Consider the following 16,324-nt stretch of genomic DNA (forward strand, 5'->3'; position numbering starts at 1 on the left):
AGCGGGCAGAGGTAGAGGCTGCGTCCCAGGTCCTCCCTCCTCCCGCAGCGCCCGCCGCCCGCGAGCTGCCACCTCCCGGGGAGGCTGAGGGGAACTCAGCCGACGCTGGAAGGGCGGGCGGCAGGGGAGCGGGCGTCGCTATTGGCTGGTGGGGCGGCGGTGGAGGGGCGGGGCCACCGTGATTGGCGGGGGCTCCCAGCCGAGGGGGGCGGGGCCGCTATATCTGAGGAGTCCCTGTCGCGGCGCAGGCAGTCGGGCTGCTGGAGTGCGGCGCCACCGCGGGAGTCAGCGAGCCGGCTGCCGGGCGCGCTGGCAAGGGGGTGGCGGCGAGGGCGCGGCGGCTGCGGTGTGCAGGGCAGGGGTCTGCAAGGCTGCAGCCTCCTGAGGGCCAGCCTCGCCGAGACGGGAACTGGGTCTGAGCCCCGCGCACACCAAAGACGAGGCGGCTGTGGCGGCAGCGGCGGCCCCAGCCATGCTGTGCTATGTGACGAGGCCGGACGCGGTGCTGATGGAGGTGGAGGTGGAGGCGAAAGCCAATGGCGAGGACTGCCTCAACCAGGTGAGGACCAGGGGCCAGGCGGGGGCCCCAGCCGGCTCCAGAGGCCCAGGGGCCTCGTGGTGGCTCCAGGAGCCCGGACGCGGGGCTTCTCGGGGGCCGGCATCGCGGAGGCGCCGGCGGCGGAGGGAGTGCGCCCCAGGCGCCCGGCCCGCGCCCCCTCCTCCTCGAGGCCGTGGGGCGCGCGGCCCCCTTCCCGGCGCGCGGGGGACGCCTGGAGGAGTGGGGGTGGGTGTCTCGGGGGACGCGCGGCGGGCCTACCACCCTGCCCCCCAGCCCGGCACTCTCCTGGAAGAAGGGGGCCCAGCACACCTGCCGCAGGTGTGTGCGTGATGCCTCCTGTCGGGTCCCCGCGGGGCCTGGCAGCGCCACCTGCGCCCCGGGTTGCGGTGGCTGGAAGCAGTCGCAGGTCCCGTGGGTTGCTTGGCAGATAAGCCAGGCCCTCGCCTCTTGCTACCTGTCTAATGGACCGTTCATCTACCTGCATCTCCCCTATTGCGGGGGACAAGAGGACCACAGGTTTGGCTTTTCTACCTCACGGCTGTCTTTCAGCACGCGTTTCCTTAAGAGTAAAGAAGAACGGTTCCAAATAGTGTACATAGTAGTATGGCAGATGGCAAATTCAGCTCAAGAGAAACGCTTTGCCCTCAAACCCCCTCGACCTGAGATGTTTGGAAAACCTACAAGCTTAGCTGACACTTGTGGCGTGTTAGCTCAATGTGTTTGTTTTGTTGGAGTCCAGATGGTTAAAATTGCCCAAATAATAAGCTGCCAAATCAGCTGTGCGGATTGTGCTGGTGGAGGGAATTCCGGTGATTGGAATGAGGAGGAGAATACCCCGTGGATTCCCCTCCTCAGCTTTTCTGGAAGGCTGCATTTTGAGAACTCCTTTTGTGCCTCTATCTAGTAGTGGTTTAACATCCCTGGAGCCTTAGAACCTTGTTCTAGCTAACAACAGGAATTGTAACACCGTTGTTGAACCTTGTGTTTTTTTGTTTTTTTGTTTTTAAAGTAGGCAGGAATGTTAAAGCCTTTGGGTTTGCTTTAATCCCGTGGACCACTTGCTCATCCATGCTGCATTTGTTTTTGTTTTAGGTGTGCAGGCGATTGGGAATTATAGAAGTTGATTATTTTGGACTGCAATTTACGGGTAGCAAAGGTGAAAGTTTATGGCTAAATCTAAGAAATCGGATCTCCCAGCAGATGGATGGGCTAGCCCCTTACCGGCTTAAACTGAGAGTCAAGTTCTTCGTGGAGCCTCATCTCATTTTACAGGAACAGACTAGGTAAAGTGACCCTAAAATAAACCAATGTCAAATAGACCTTTGGTTCCATTTAGGAAGGGGCCATTGCACCTCCCAGAGATGTTCACAGGCAAATTTGTTTTGTTACAGAGCGAGTTGGTTCCTAACTCAGAAGTTTTCCACAGTTCTTTTGTTGAGATGAAAAGAGAGGTGCATAGTTGGCCTGGGGTATGATTTCCAACTCTTCTGGTGTTTTTCTTGTCTTTATAAACAGTGGGTGAGCAGGGCTGACTTTTTACACTTGATCAGTGCCACAACACACAAAAAAATCAAATAAAAAAAGAAAGAAAGGGACCAACTGACTTCCTGATAGCAGCATCTACTGTCCGATAGTAACCTCTGCCTCAGCAGTGTTACTATAGGTCATTGCAGACTGCTCTAACAGAAAGCAGGAAACAGTTCCTCTTGGGTTACTTAAACTTGGTCAACTTCTTCAGCCTAGTGTCAGATTACAGTCTGTAGGAAGGAGCTCTGTCCGAGTAAATGCAGAATTTTAAAAGTTTTTCAGTTTCTTGAAAACTTAGTAGGAAAACTTCTTTTAAGGCCAGTAGTAATCAAACTCCACTCCACAGATGTGTTATGCATGATTGTTGAATTTGGATTGTTAAATTTATCTCTTTATTTCTAGGAAGCCACCAATAGTGATAGATAATTGGAGCATGTGGTTTCTTTTTTCAAACAGAAAATGGTTTCTCCTCTAGACTGTCTATAATACTTTTCTCAAAGAGAGCCAAGCTAGGAAACCAGAATTTAGTGTTTATTGCTAAAATACAGGAAACCTAAATCTTACAGTGGCATGTTTAAAAAAAAAAAGGAAAGAAAATGACTACTTTTAAGCACAGCAAACTTTGGATCCAAGTTCTGATGTTTTTTCATAATCCTTTGGCTTGGAAATTTGCCAGCACATGAAAAATGTGAGTGTGACAACTTTGAGTAACGATGAGTGAGCTATACACATCCTTTAAGAGTTTTTAGCATGTCAGTTTTTTGGTTGTTTACCAAAGGACGGAAAGAAACATTTTGAAGTACTATTCATCTGAATTTGAAATCTGTTTTGCCTTGTTACGAAACTTTAAAGGGTGAAGGAAATGTTCAATTTGGTATCTGAGAGAAGCTAGTATATTGAATGCTTAGTGCTTCTGAAAATGTCTTGCACGATATTCAAGTGATTCCATGTTTAAGGATGTTTTAGCTGTTTATACGAATCAGAATAGGTTAGGCTTTTTTTTCTTTTTGACTAATTTTCGAATGCTTCCACTTTGCACTTCAGTGTGATAACTTGCAGTTGAGTAAGAGGAAAGAAACACAACAATCTTGGAATTTTCATTGTGTAGCTTTATCATGATTTGGCAGTTATTTCAAGGGCTCCAGATGCAAATCTATTTTGATGACATAAATTTAATCTGCAGAAGCTTGGAGGACCAAAGACATCATTTAAACAATGGCCTCAGTCATAATAACCTAATGTGTATATTTGTGTTATAAATGCTTACAAACTTTTAAAATTTATTACTAGATGGTGTTTGCCTGTGCTTTTTTTGTAATAAGAGTTAATAACCACTATCAAAAATGCATTTTTTTCATGCAAGAAATAGAGCCATTTTATGAATTTGAATTGGGATCACATTTCCTACTTTGTTGACTCAGTTGACTCTGACTCTTGAGATTCATGCCTAATAGCACTCAAAGAATGCACATACCTAGTTAGACTGGATAATTTTCATTGATTTTCATTCCTTTAGAAATTGTATTGAAAATGTGTGAGCTAAACTTTTGACTTTTAAAATATTAGTGAATTTTACTTTTTTTCGTGGTGTTGTCTAAAATACAGAATTTAAATACCACCCAAAGTTTGTATAGCATTCTACTTTAGTAACTAGGTAGCGATTTATAATTAGCATTGTACCTTTTCATTGAGATCAGAAGTTGTGTTGGGTCCAGTTTAGTTACAGTTAGCATTGTTTTTACGTGCATGATACTATAGAATAGAAATACTTATTTTTCGTAATGTTAGCAAGATGAAGCTGGCAGATAAACATTTTGATGTTTAATTATTTGTTATAAAATATTTATAGTGCCATGAAAATAAAATAGACCTGTTTATGCAGTGAGTAAACTGAGCTTTGCCAATCCAATTAGGAGAGGTGATCTTTTACCATCTCTGAAGTCATGAGGGTACATTTAGTATACTGAAAGTGTCTGGACAGTTTATTAAATGATGCTGAAATATCCTGGCCAAGTGGTCCTCTGTGGACAATTAAAGCAGCCTGATCGTAGTAGAGCTGGCCTAACTGGGGGCCAGTTAATACATTAGTTTGCATCAGATTAGGGAGGCTGCTGTGAGAATGACAGTTAGAAGGCCTGTTTTTGTAACAGGAGTGTTCCAGGGGTGAGACAGAAGCCCTGCATTCTAGATCCAGTTCAGCTACTAACCAGCATTTACAGACTTCCAAGACTGAGACTAGCTGAAAACCCTGAAAGAAGTTCTTTAAAATTCCTTCTAGTGGTAGATTTTTTCTTCTTTGCTTCTGCTTCCTCTCATGTTATTCTCCTAATGCATTCTACATTTCTCTGAAGATAGAAGAAAAACATATCCAGTGTGTGCTAAGATGAGTAGATTGAGTTACTCTGGCTTCTGATATGGCCAAATTTTAGGTTTGATTCTGGACTCAGATTATTATGTTTGCTCTTGAATGGGGATTCTGGAAAGTCGCCCGAGAGCTTTGTTAGACTCAGCTAGCACATTGCAGAGATGGAGACAGCAGGTATTTTCAGCAGGTGTTTGCCATGTTACGGATTAGAGCTAAAAGTGAAAGTAATATATCCTGGAAATAGATCTGAAATCATAAATGGTCTTTGAAATTTTTGCCTTTCTAAGGCTCTTCACAGGTTTCTAAGGTTATTCACAGAAATTCAGATGAGATTTTGTCAACATCTTCAAAACTAGAGATTAGAAAATTATATGCTTCATCTTTAGGCATGGTAATTATACCATCCACAGTCAATAAAGTCTGTTTCTCCTGACTTTGCCACATTTTAGCAGAGCTCTGTGGGTTTTGCTAGGGGCACCCTGCTTCGTTAACACCCACCACCGGAATCCTCTATCCCAGAAAACAATCCCAAGCCAAGGGCTCCACGAGTCCTGAACTCCATATTCGCAAAATGCTATAACCCTAAACATTGAATCTCATTATTTTAAAGTTGCAGAGTTCCCGTCATGGCTCAGCGGTTAACAAACCCACTAGTATCTCTGAGACTCGGATTCGATCCCGGCCTTGCTCAGTGAGTTAAGGATGCAGCTTTGCCGTGAGCTGTGGTGTGGGTCGCAGACATGGCTCGGATCCTGAGTTGCTGTGGCTGTGGTCTAGGCCGGCGGCTACAGCTCTGATTAGACCCCTATCCTGGGAACCTCCATATGCCGAGGGTGCGGCCCTAAAAAGACAAAAAACAAGCAAACAAACAAAAAGAAGATGATAGGTTCTGGAGACTGGATGCTCAACAAAGACAAAAGACCCCCCCCAAAAAATTTTTTTTAAAGTTTCGAGCAGTGATGAGTTTGACTTCAGACCCCAGCTCACTCATCAGTCTTCAGGAAAGCCTTCTCTAGGCCTGCTCAGGAGGCTAAACTCCCAGGACGTCGTGTAGCTTCCCTTTATAGCATTGAATGAGCATGTAACATGCCGTTTACTTATGCGACAACGTGGTTATTGTCAGTCACTCTAATAATCTAAATTCCGTTAGATATTGTCAGTCACTCTAATAATCTAAATTCCTTTAGATCAGCCTTGTATCCCCAGAGTCTAGCAAGTGCCTGGTGTGTAAATATTTATTGAATTAATGAATGAAAAACTTGGAAATACATTAAAATGGTGTTAACCAATATGAATAACAGAAATTTTTTTTCTTTCTTTTTTTTTTTTTTTTTTTGGCCATGCCCACAATATACAGAAGTTCCCAGGCTAGGGATCAAACCTAAGCCACACTAGTGACAATGCTGGATCCTTAACTGCTAGGCCACCAGGGAACTCCATTATGAATTTTCTTATATAGATACTGAAATGTTTGTTCATTTGCTTCTATAACCTGAAAAGTCTGGGCCTATCTAAAAGAAATCTCCTCATTAAATGTTTTGTAGTGATTTTTCTCTGTTAAGAATTTGCTCGGTGCTTGGCCTTCTTTTGTTTGCTTGCTTCCTTCCTTCATCCCCTCCACCCCACTCCAAGCCATTTGTTCCTTGTGGCTGTTAGCTCTTATCTGGAATGAACTACCACTAGCCCGGACCTTTTACGAAGTTCAGATAGTTTTCAAGCTGTAGGTTTACTATCTAATTTCAACCAATTTGTAAGTCCTAAGTACTTAATAAACTTGGTTTTTTGCTATCTCTCAAATCACTTAAACATTGCAAACTGAGGGAAACCCACAAGCAAATACCACATGCAAACTATAGACAGATGGGAAGTGATAATCTCCAAACCGTCCAGAGCTGAACCACATTGATACTAGCCAGTGCCTTTAATCATGTTCAGTCTTATAAAACAATGTCATTGACGGTAAAGGTTGATTACATAGTTTGCCATCGTGTGATTCAGGATGGGTAAATTCCACAGGGTGCTATTGCAGGAGTGTTTATGTTTTCCATCTCAACTACATGCCTAAAAGTATGACACTTTTTTTTTTTTTTTTTTTTTTTTTTGGTATGCCCAAACATAATAGGCCCCAGGAAGGTAAAAAAGATAAAAACAGACTTGTACATTATTTCCAAAGAAAGTATTAATTACATTTCTGAATTCTAATTTATCTATTTTTCCTTTTGCTCAGAATATGGGATGTTTGTGTCGTTATATATTTACTTTAGCCACAGATTTCCCACCTGGATACCCTCAATCTCTCTCTCTTTTTTTTTTTTTTTAATTTATTTTTTTCCCACTGTACAGCAAGAGGATCAAGTTATCCTTACATGTATACATTTTTCCCCCACCCTTTGTTCTGTTGCAATATGAGTATCTAGACATAGTTCTCAATGCTACTCAGGAGGATCTCCTTGTAAATCTATTCTAAATTGTGTCTGATAAGCCCAACCTCCCGATCCTTCCCACTCCTTCCCTCCCCCATCAGGCAGCCACAAGTCTATTTTCCAAGTCCATGATTTTCTTTTCTGTGGAGATGTTCGTTTGTGCTGGATATTAGATTCCAGTTATAAGTGATATCATATGGTATTTGTCTTTGTCTTTCTGACTCATTTCACTCAGTATGAGATTCTCTAGTTCCATCCATGTTGCTGCAAATGGCATTATGTCATTCTTTTTTATGGCTGAGTAGTATTCCATTGTGTATATATACCACATCTTCCTAATCTAGTCATCTGTCGATGGACATTTGGGTTGTTTCCATGTCCTGGCTATTGTGAATAGTGCTGCATTGAACATGCGGGTGCATTTCTGATACTTATACAGGTGTGTGAAATACCAGAGGACATTTGAGAAATTAATGCTTATGTAACCAAAATGAACTTTTCATTTTGAATGTCATGAATGCAATTTGAATATTTAGCTGGCACTTAGGGTCAGACTCGGGGTGACCAGTGGGGTCAGGCTCCACTGACCCCACTGGTGTATTTATTTTGAGTCATGACTCACAGCAGCCGGATCCCAGGTCTCTCCTGGGCCTGATAGTCCCTCTAATCTAGATTGTAGAGGAAGAGATGTAGTTAATACTTTTTAACTGCTTTTTAACCACACGATTGCCTGGACTGTTGTTTGCTTAGCAACAGCTATCTATCGTGAATGAGTAATCATATTTTTTCAAAGTGCAGATTTTATGCTTCCCAGTATTTTTCTGGTGTGAGTTGTAATCACCTTTGAAGTTAGGAATTTCCCTTACCTGTATCCTCTGTATTTGTTGGTTTGTTTGTTTCGTTTTGTTGGTTTTGTCTGTGACATGTGGAAGTTTTAGGGCCCGGGACTAAACCCACGCCACGGTAGTGACCCCTGCCACTGCAGTGACAGTGCTGGACCCTTAACCCACTGAGCCACAAGAGAACTCCCCCTCCGTATTTTTAATGGCTTTGGAGCCTGAGAAGGAAGCACATTTAACCAATAATTCCCATTTTGTATTTTGGGCTTTGAGAAGGATTTCCTTAAGCCTGGATGGAGACCTGACTTGGTAATTATTGGCCTGTATTTCTCAGTTTCTCCCAGGAGGGGTGGCGGATTTGATGGTTCGCTTTAGGAATGGCGCTTCTTTTGAATTCTGAACTTGAACTCTGAGGGATTTTTACTAGTATTATTTTCTCAACCTCTTACTGTGAAAATTTTCAAACGAAGGATAAGTTGAAGATTTTTACAGTGAACAATACCTAGATTCTACTATTAACAGTTTCATATACTTGCTTTTTTGCATATTTATCCATTTTTTGAACCTTCTACCTGTCCATCAATCTATTATTTGATGTTTTTTAAAATAAGTCGTAAGTACACATCCCCTAAACACTTCAGTGAGCATATTGTTAACTAGAACTCAGTATTTGCCTACAGTTCTTTTTTCTTTTGATATAAAATTTACATGTGGGGGAGTTCATGTCATGGCACAGTGGAAACGAATCTGACTAGGAACCATGAGGTTGCGGGTTTGATCCCTGACCTCGCTCAGTGGGTTGAGGATCCAGTGTTGCCATGAGCTGTGGTATCGGTCGCAGACACGGCTCAGGTCTGGTGTTGCTGTGATGTAGGTTGGCAGCTACAGCCCTGATTCGACCCCTAGCCTGGGAACCTGCATATGCTGTGGCCCTAAAAGACAAAAAAAAAATAAAATAAAATTTATGTATGATGAATGCACAAATCCTAATTATGCCATTTAATGAGTTTTGACAAATGCATGTACCTGTTTAAACAAAATCCTTACCAAGAATTAGAATATGGAGTTCTCTTGTGGCACCTGTTTTCCAGCTCTCATGAATAAAGCTGCTCTGAATATTCAAGCACAAGTCTTTTCTTTCGTAGACATGTGTTTTCATTTCTCTTGAGTAAATATAAGAATGGACTTGCTGGGTCGTAGAGAAGGTAATTATTTAGTTTTATAAGTAACTGCCAGACCTTTTCCTAAAGCAGTTGTACCGTTCTGTACTCTTGTCAGCAGTGTGTAGGGGACCAGTTCTTCCACAGCCCTGCCAGCCTTCTGGTGGGTTTGTAGTGGTAGCACATTGTGGCTTTAATTTCTGTGTTTTTAGTAATAATGTTTAATACTTTTTTACATGCTTATTGGCCTTCTGTACGTCCTTTGTGAGGTATCCAAGTTACTTACCTGTTTTACTGAGTTGTTGCCTTTGCTTTTGAGCTGCACTTCTTTATATATATACACGAGTCCTTTGTCAGATAGACTTTTGTTTGTTTTTAATAAACAATATGTGCTTCAGAAATACATTTTTTCCTGTGGTTTCCCTGTTTTTTGATGTCTTTTGATGAGTAGAAATTTTTAATGTTGAAGTCTCACTTACCACTTTTTTCTCTCACAGTTTTTGCTGAATGCATCCTGAGAAACCTTTGCCTCCAAGTCATGAAGATGCTTTCCTGTGTTTTGTTGCAAAAGTGTTACTGTTTTAGCTTTTGTGTTTAGGCCTATGATCCATCTTGAACTGATTTTTGTTTCACTGGGATTTAAGATACAAAACAAACCAATAGCAATTCTGTTTTGATTTGGTAGTTTTAAAATACAATGTGGTTAGAGCTTGGTGTGAAATGAACTGAGGTGGTTTAATGACTCATAGGACTGGGGCGGGCATACTGGTGGTCTCAGTTGGTGGGGGCGGTGTCTTACTCTGTGAGGGACAAACCAGCCATTACAGGGGATGGCCAGGTTCAGGCACGCCTCTGGGGGAGAAATTCACTTCAGATGTTGGGGCTGGAGAGTTTTTAAAGATAGCTCCTTAGCCATTTCAGAGATGTTTTAGGTGAGCTACTTAATTTTGCGTTTAGCAGTGAATGTGGATCGAGTTGTTTTGTGTTTGTGTCAAGAGAAGCTCTTCAGCATGATGTAACTGGGAAGATACCTGGGGGGCAGCAGTTGAGAGGAACTGTCCGTGATGAGCAGATGGACAGCGCCTGATTGACTTGCAGAAAGTTCTGCTTTGATTATGAGATGATTTCTCTATGAAACAAGCCAAGATTTAGAGGAAAGTGTTCTGATTATAGTTCTCAAAAGGTGAATGACCCAACTTTGTTCCTTAATGCTATGGAAAAGAATTAATTTTCAAAATAGAGGAATTTTGAAGTAGACACTTCAAAACAAAAGCATATTAAGGATATACGACTCTAGCCCCCGAGCCCTGTCCTTATATTGAAAGTGACCATTTTTCTTAGTAACTGGGTAAAACTTGAAGAATCGTAAATTTCAAGGGACAACCAGAAGAATGTTTAAGAAATGGGCTTATGTCTACAGGACGTATTGGTAGACATTTGCTTAAGATTAAAAAAAAAATTTTTCCCAAAGGCTTGCTTTCTGTCCAGTGATTCTAACATGTAACTTAAATTGAACTAGATGTGCCAACCACTTTTGATCTTTAGTTTTTTTTTTTTTTTTTTTAAATAGCTATTTATTGCAGGCCTGACTTGACCACATCTGTTTATTTTGACATTGTTGGTAACCTTTCACCCACTTCACAAAACGGGAGGGGGAACTTCCTGAGCCAGGCAGTTAGAATCCAGGTGGTTTGAGAGAAAATAAGAGAAAATACTGGACTCAAAACCACCCCTGACTATTGAGCCATCACCCGATTCCTTGTTGGAAATGTTGCTCTGAGCCCTACTATCCCTCCTCTTAGAAGGAGCACATTCAGTAGAGTCTGCTGATGGCCGGGCACTGCTGGTGACCTTCGCTGTCACTGCACCATTGTGCTCTTCTCCTGGAGAGCATACACTTGTCACCCAAGAGCCAGTTTGTGGCCAGAGCTATTTTGATAGGCTATCTTCCTTCACACCAAAAGGCTCTAAGTTCATCAAAAAAGCAACTATCACATATGTTCACCCTGGAACCCCCACACAGGGCTTGGCACAGAGGCAGTGCCTGACAAATTCGTTGACTTAAAATGAGAAGGTTGCTTTATAGCCATGAAATGGCAAAATGCAGGAAGGGTCCTTCCAGAAAGTTTCTGTAAATGATAAAGGGGAGAATTTTTCTCCTTACAGGGTATCAATTGCAGAGCAGTCTAGAATGTGGAGTGTTGAAAAGGCTATTGTCCCCCACCCCCTTTTTAAAATTCTGACTCACACACTGAGCAAGGAACAGCATTACTCTCAGGCTGCTGACCACCTGTTAATATTTTGTTGCTGCTTCTTTGCCTTTGATTTTGGCAGCTGTGTGTCGAGAAGTAGGCGTGGATAGTGTGGAAAAAGAAATTGGATCGATTTGAACCTCTTCTTTTCAGGCTACACTCGTCTCTAACTCGATAGTTGGAAATCAGTTAAAAGATCCTTTCACCTAAGCAGTGATTAAAATGGAAAAGACTTAGTTTGGGTGATAGCCTTAAAATCTTTCAACACATACTTCTTTACGCATGTATTTAGATTTTTGTTCTCTACTAACACACCCCCTGATGAATCCAGAGACCGAGCGAGGTATGTGAAATTTACCAGTCATCTCAAAAGCCTTCTGAGGCTGAAGCAGTAACACCAAGACTTGATGGGACTACTAGACCTCAGTCCTCAGATAGCTATTTTAAAACAAGTTATTTTCGTAGTTATTTCTTTGCCCCAGTAGGGACCCCCTTCTCAGTTTAGCAGCATGTCAGAAATACTTTAAAGACTAACAGATGTTTGGGTTAATGAAAACCGTGCTTATCTTCTTTCAGTGCTGTTACGCATTCTTACTGTGATTTCTTCACAGGGGGCTTCGAATAAAGAAAAAACTGCAGTGTTTGGCAGAGTCTGATAATTTTCAACATTTCTTTATCATTATAGAAGGCATAAAACGTTGGATTTAAACATGTCTTCAAGGAAGATTAATGGCTCTTGTCAGCCTGAAGCTTTAAGACTCTCAACAGAGCCTCTTCTTATATTTCCTTTTCTCGCATTGCCCACATTATCCCTTCTACCTGGATGACAGACACAAGACGAGCATAGTAATAAAAGTGTGTTGAGGACTGGCATACAGGTATCCAGCTGAAGAGGGGAGCTGCATTTAGGAGCCCTGTTCAGAACTCTTGATCATAATTCGTATGTTAATGGGAGGACTATTATGGCATTTCAGCATGTTCCAGAGGCTGTGTCGAGTCATCAAAGGAAGATTATGCTGATACATTGGCCAGAGACAAATTTCATAGCCTAGGCCAATCTACCTGTGGCAGTTGAGATACTCTGTTCAGAATCTTAGGCAATACAGATTGGCAGGCAACAACATTTAAAGTTGTCCGGGAGTTTCTAAGCCTCACGTACCTTTTGGTAAATGTGGAATGTAGTGTTGTATACAGTTAGGACAGGCTCACATGGAAGGAAACCAGAATGGGAGTATAAACTAATGGCAGGCAGTATGCAGTTTTATGTGCATTTGTAGAGCTCACTCCCCGATGTTAGAGGCACTAACAAAGTCAGCTTACGTGCAGCTAAATGTGCTGGAAGTTAGAACGTGTCAGATATAATAGAAGAATAAATAGTTTGCATGTGATAGAGACAAAAGGGTATCTAAATTGAGGGGGCAGAAAGAGTGGCCTTCAGGACAGAGAAAATAGCAAGAACAGAGACGTGGGGGTGCGAACATGCTCGGTGTTTCCAGGAAGAGGAATTGTCCCTTTCCTGGGGTACATAGTGGCTGGAAGGAATGACAGGAGATGTGGCTGGAAATCTGGGGCCGGATGTGGAGAAGCCAAAGTTCATGTTGACACTGTGCTTTCCAGGCAAACAGTGGGGATTCTTTGAATGGCTCTGAGCAGAGAAATGATAGGTTTGTGCCTGAAGCAAGCAGCCGGGAAGATGGATTAGCACAGAGTCCAGAAGGGAGATCAGCTTAAAGGATATTGTAAATTCTGACAGTTGAGAGCTGCAAGTAGGACAAAGGATGTGAAAAAATGGGAAAAATGAACTGGATTTAAAGAGTTTTCAGAGACAGAAAGAAGGTAGAGAAGTAAGATGAAGAGTCAGAAGTGAGTCCGTGCGTGGTAAAAATGACGAGTCAGTCTCTGGTTTCCATTGGGAGAAAACGTAGGTTTGAGAAGGAAGACAGTTTGGTTTTGAACGAGGTGAAATTTGGGTACTGAAGAAGATCCAGTGGAGAAATCTGTAAGCACTTGGACATTTGAATATGATCCTTAGGAGAAAGTGAGCCTTAAAACTAGTGAGTTGAGGAGTTCCTGTCATGGCTCAGTGGTTAACGAATCCGACCAGGAACCATGGGGTTGCGGGTTCAATCCCTGACCTCATTCAGTGGGTTGAGGATCCTGCTTTGCTGTGGCTGAGGTGTAGGCCGGCAGCTACAGCTCTGATTCGACCCCTAGCCTGTGAACCTCCATGTGCCGCAGGTGTGGCCCTAAAAAAGACAAAAAACAAACAAACAAAACAAAACAAAAAAAAGCAACCTGGAGAGTTGAGGGTCATTTGAATAAAGGATCTTAAGAGATCAATTCCACATCAAGATAAAGTTTTTCTGATTAAGATAATTTCTTTGAAAAAGTATAATGAAGCAAACATCATGTATATAATTATTTTACATTTTGTAACTTGACTGTTAACTGAACTTGTCTTAGATTTGTGTTGTTCGGGTTAAATTTTTTATTCCAGAGAAACTTAATCCTTATACTTATTTTCTGCCTTAATACTCAGGATTTATTGAAAAACTCTTTAATGGTAAGCATTTTCAAGGTAGCTTTCTTCCTGGTTCTGCTTTCCTTACTCGAAAGGGATTAGGAAATGGCTAAGCAGGTTAAGTCTGACACCAGGTGAGTCCCCCAGCATAACCCCATTCTTGTGTTGCTTTGCAGGCATATCTTTTTCTTGCACATCAAGGAGGCCCTCCTGGCAGGCCACCTCCAGTGTTCCCCAGAGCAGGCAGTGGAACTCAGTGCTCTCTTGGCCCAGACCAAGTTTGGGGACTACAACCAGAACACGGCCAAGTACAGCTATGAGGAACTGTGTGCCAAGGAGCTCTCCAGTGCCACCTTGAACAGGTGAGGCTGCAGTTCAGGCTCGTGTTTATCATCATATATCTAGAAAACTTATAAGAATTTCCAGGAAAAAATAAAACTATGGTAGATGAAGATAGTTTGTGAGGTTGAGACTAGACCATTGCCCAGTATAACGAGCTGTTTTCAAAGTGTTCTTAGCCTTTTTGGGGGGGAGACTTAAAAACACAAATAAATGCCTTTATATGAAATGCTATATAAAAGGAATTCTAAAAATCTCTGACCTTTGAAGAATCTCTTAAAAAGTCTATCACGTAGGGAGTTCCCATCCTGGCTCAGTGCTAACGAACCCAACTATTATCCATGAGGATGCGGGTTCAATCCCTGGCCTCACTCAGTGGGTTAAGGATCTGGCATTGCTGTGAGCTGCAGTGTAAGTCATAGACATGGCTCAGATTCCGAGTTGCTATGGCTGTGGTGTAGGCCAGCAGCTGCAGCTCCGATTCCATTTGACCCTGTAGCCTGGGAACTTCCATATGCCAGAGGTGTGGCCCTAACAAGCAAAAAAAAGTCTATCATGTGTGTTGGTATTTTCTTTATTGAACCAAGGTTTAAACCAAGAGACCTAACATAGGTGTCTTGCTTCTATTCTTGGGTAACAATTTACCCCCAAAACTTAATACCTCAAAACAACAAACATCATCCCACAGTTCTTTGTGTCAGGGATCTGACCACAGGCTGGGTTCTCTGGTTCCAGGTCTCTCAGGAGGCTGCAGTCAGTACCGGTGGGGTTCAGTCTCATCTGAAGGCTTAACTGAGAGAGGGATCTGCTTCCATTTCAGCTCAGGTAGCTTGTTAGTTGGCCTGTGCTCTCACCACAGGGGCCTCTCCAGGGTTCCGGTTGGCTTCCCCTAGGACAGGGAATCCAAGTCAGAGCAAATACCCAAGACAGAGTCAAAGACTCTATAACTTAATCTCATCCCATCACTTCTGCCCTGTTGTGCTCTTTAGAAGCAAGTCATTAATCCACCCCGCATTCAAGTGAAGGAAATTACACGAAGGTATGGACACAGGAGGTGGAGATCTTTAAGGACTATATTAGGGACTCTCCACTCCAATAGATACAGTGAATCCTGCATGTTTCAGTTGCAAATGATCTGATCAATCCCATAAAATGCTATAGAGTAATGAAACTTAGAAAGTAAATGTAAACAAATGCATGAGACCTTCCTACCTATAAATTTCTTATGTATATGTTTACAGATTTTCCATAATTCTTTCAAGTCACCCCCAGTAGTTTTTTTCTCCTAAATATTTAGTAGTTGAAATCTTGAACAGTGTCTTAGAAGTACTTTACAATAAGCTTGCTAAATAGATGGAACATCAAAAGTATATAGCTGTAAGTTTTTGTGATTCATAAATGACAGGGTGAGTATAATTCACTAAGTGAAAATGATGCAGATTTCTCTCCAGACTATATCAGTTAATCTGTCTGTACATCTCTCTGCCCTCTTGGTGTCTTGTAGCATCGTGGCAAAGCATAAAGAGTTGGAGGGGACCAGCCAGGCTTCGGCTGAATACCAAGTTTTGCAGATTGTATCAGCGATGGAAAACTATGGCATAGAATGGCATTCCGTGAGGGACAGCGAAGGGCAGAAACTCCTCATTGGGGTTGGACCTGAAGGAATCTCAATTTGTAAAGACGACTTTTGCCCCATTAACAGGTAACCCAAGACTGAAAAAAATTTTTTTTTGTGTGTGTGTTTTTGTCTTTTCTAGGGCTGCTCCTGTGGCATATGGAGGTTCCCAGGCTGGGGGTCTAATCGGAGCTGTAGCCACCAGCCTACACCACAGCCACAGCAACTCAGGATCAAAGCCACGTCTGCAACCTACACCACAACTCACGGCAACGCCAGATCCTTAACCCACTGAGCGAGGCTAGGGATCGAACCCACAACCTCATGGTTCCTAGTTGGATTCGTTAACCACTGAGCCGTGACAGGAACTCCAAGACTGAAATTTTGTTTCGACCTAAGTGTGTAGACTGTCGTAACTCTGATCATGCAAACAGGAAATGGAGAGGGATTTGCTAGACAGTCGTCCTTTAGGAATAACATGTTTCATTTTTGGTAGGTTCATTAATTTTATTGAGGCCTTGATAACCATTCAATTTTTTTTTTTTTAAATATAAGTTCAAGTGTAGGGATGTGGCAAAGCTACTATTTTTCAAATAAGTCATTTGTGGCTATAAATAGCTCATTTCACCTACACCCCCCCTCCAAAACTCGCTCCAGCAGCCTCTCCACTTCCCCCCTGCTGCTTGTCAGCAAGAATCAATGACTGGGAGCAGCGCTTCTATGA

The 16,324-nt window shown here is 42.5% G+C and overlaps 1 protein-coding gene across 5 annotated transcripts in view; it reads left to right on the forward strand.

Annotated features, from left to right (window-relative positions):
• Positions 1-225: 225 nt before the first annotated feature.
• MYLIP (myosin regulatory light chain interacting protein) overlaps positions 226-16,324 on the forward strand; it is a 94,196-nt gene continuing 78,097 nt past the window's right edge. For all 5 annotated transcript variants that reach the window (XR_014809637.1, XR_014809638.1, XR_014809639.1 and 2 more), the window contains exons 1-4: positions 226-559; positions 1,652-1,842; positions 13,823-14,008; positions 15,490-15,687. Coding sequence is in view for 1 of the 5 variants with exons in the window: in XM_001929076.5 (XP_001929111.1) it covers positions 473-559; positions 1,652-1,842; positions 13,823-14,008; positions 15,490-15,687 (662 nt within the window). In the remaining 4 variants the exon portion in view is untranslated. The remainder of the gene's footprint in view (positions 560-1,651; positions 1,843-13,822; positions 14,009-15,489; positions 15,688-16,324) is intronic.

The sequence above is a fragment of the Sus scrofa genome, chromosome 7 (genome assembly GCF_054392235.1).
Source record: "Sus scrofa isolate SSC_HxYL_T2T_F1_AM1 chromosome 7, Sscrofa_HxYL_maternal_Yorkshire_Landrace_v2.0, whole genome shotgun sequence".
NCBI classification, from domain to species: domain Eukaryota; kingdom Metazoa; phylum Chordata; class Mammalia; order Artiodactyla; family Suidae; genus Sus; species Sus scrofa.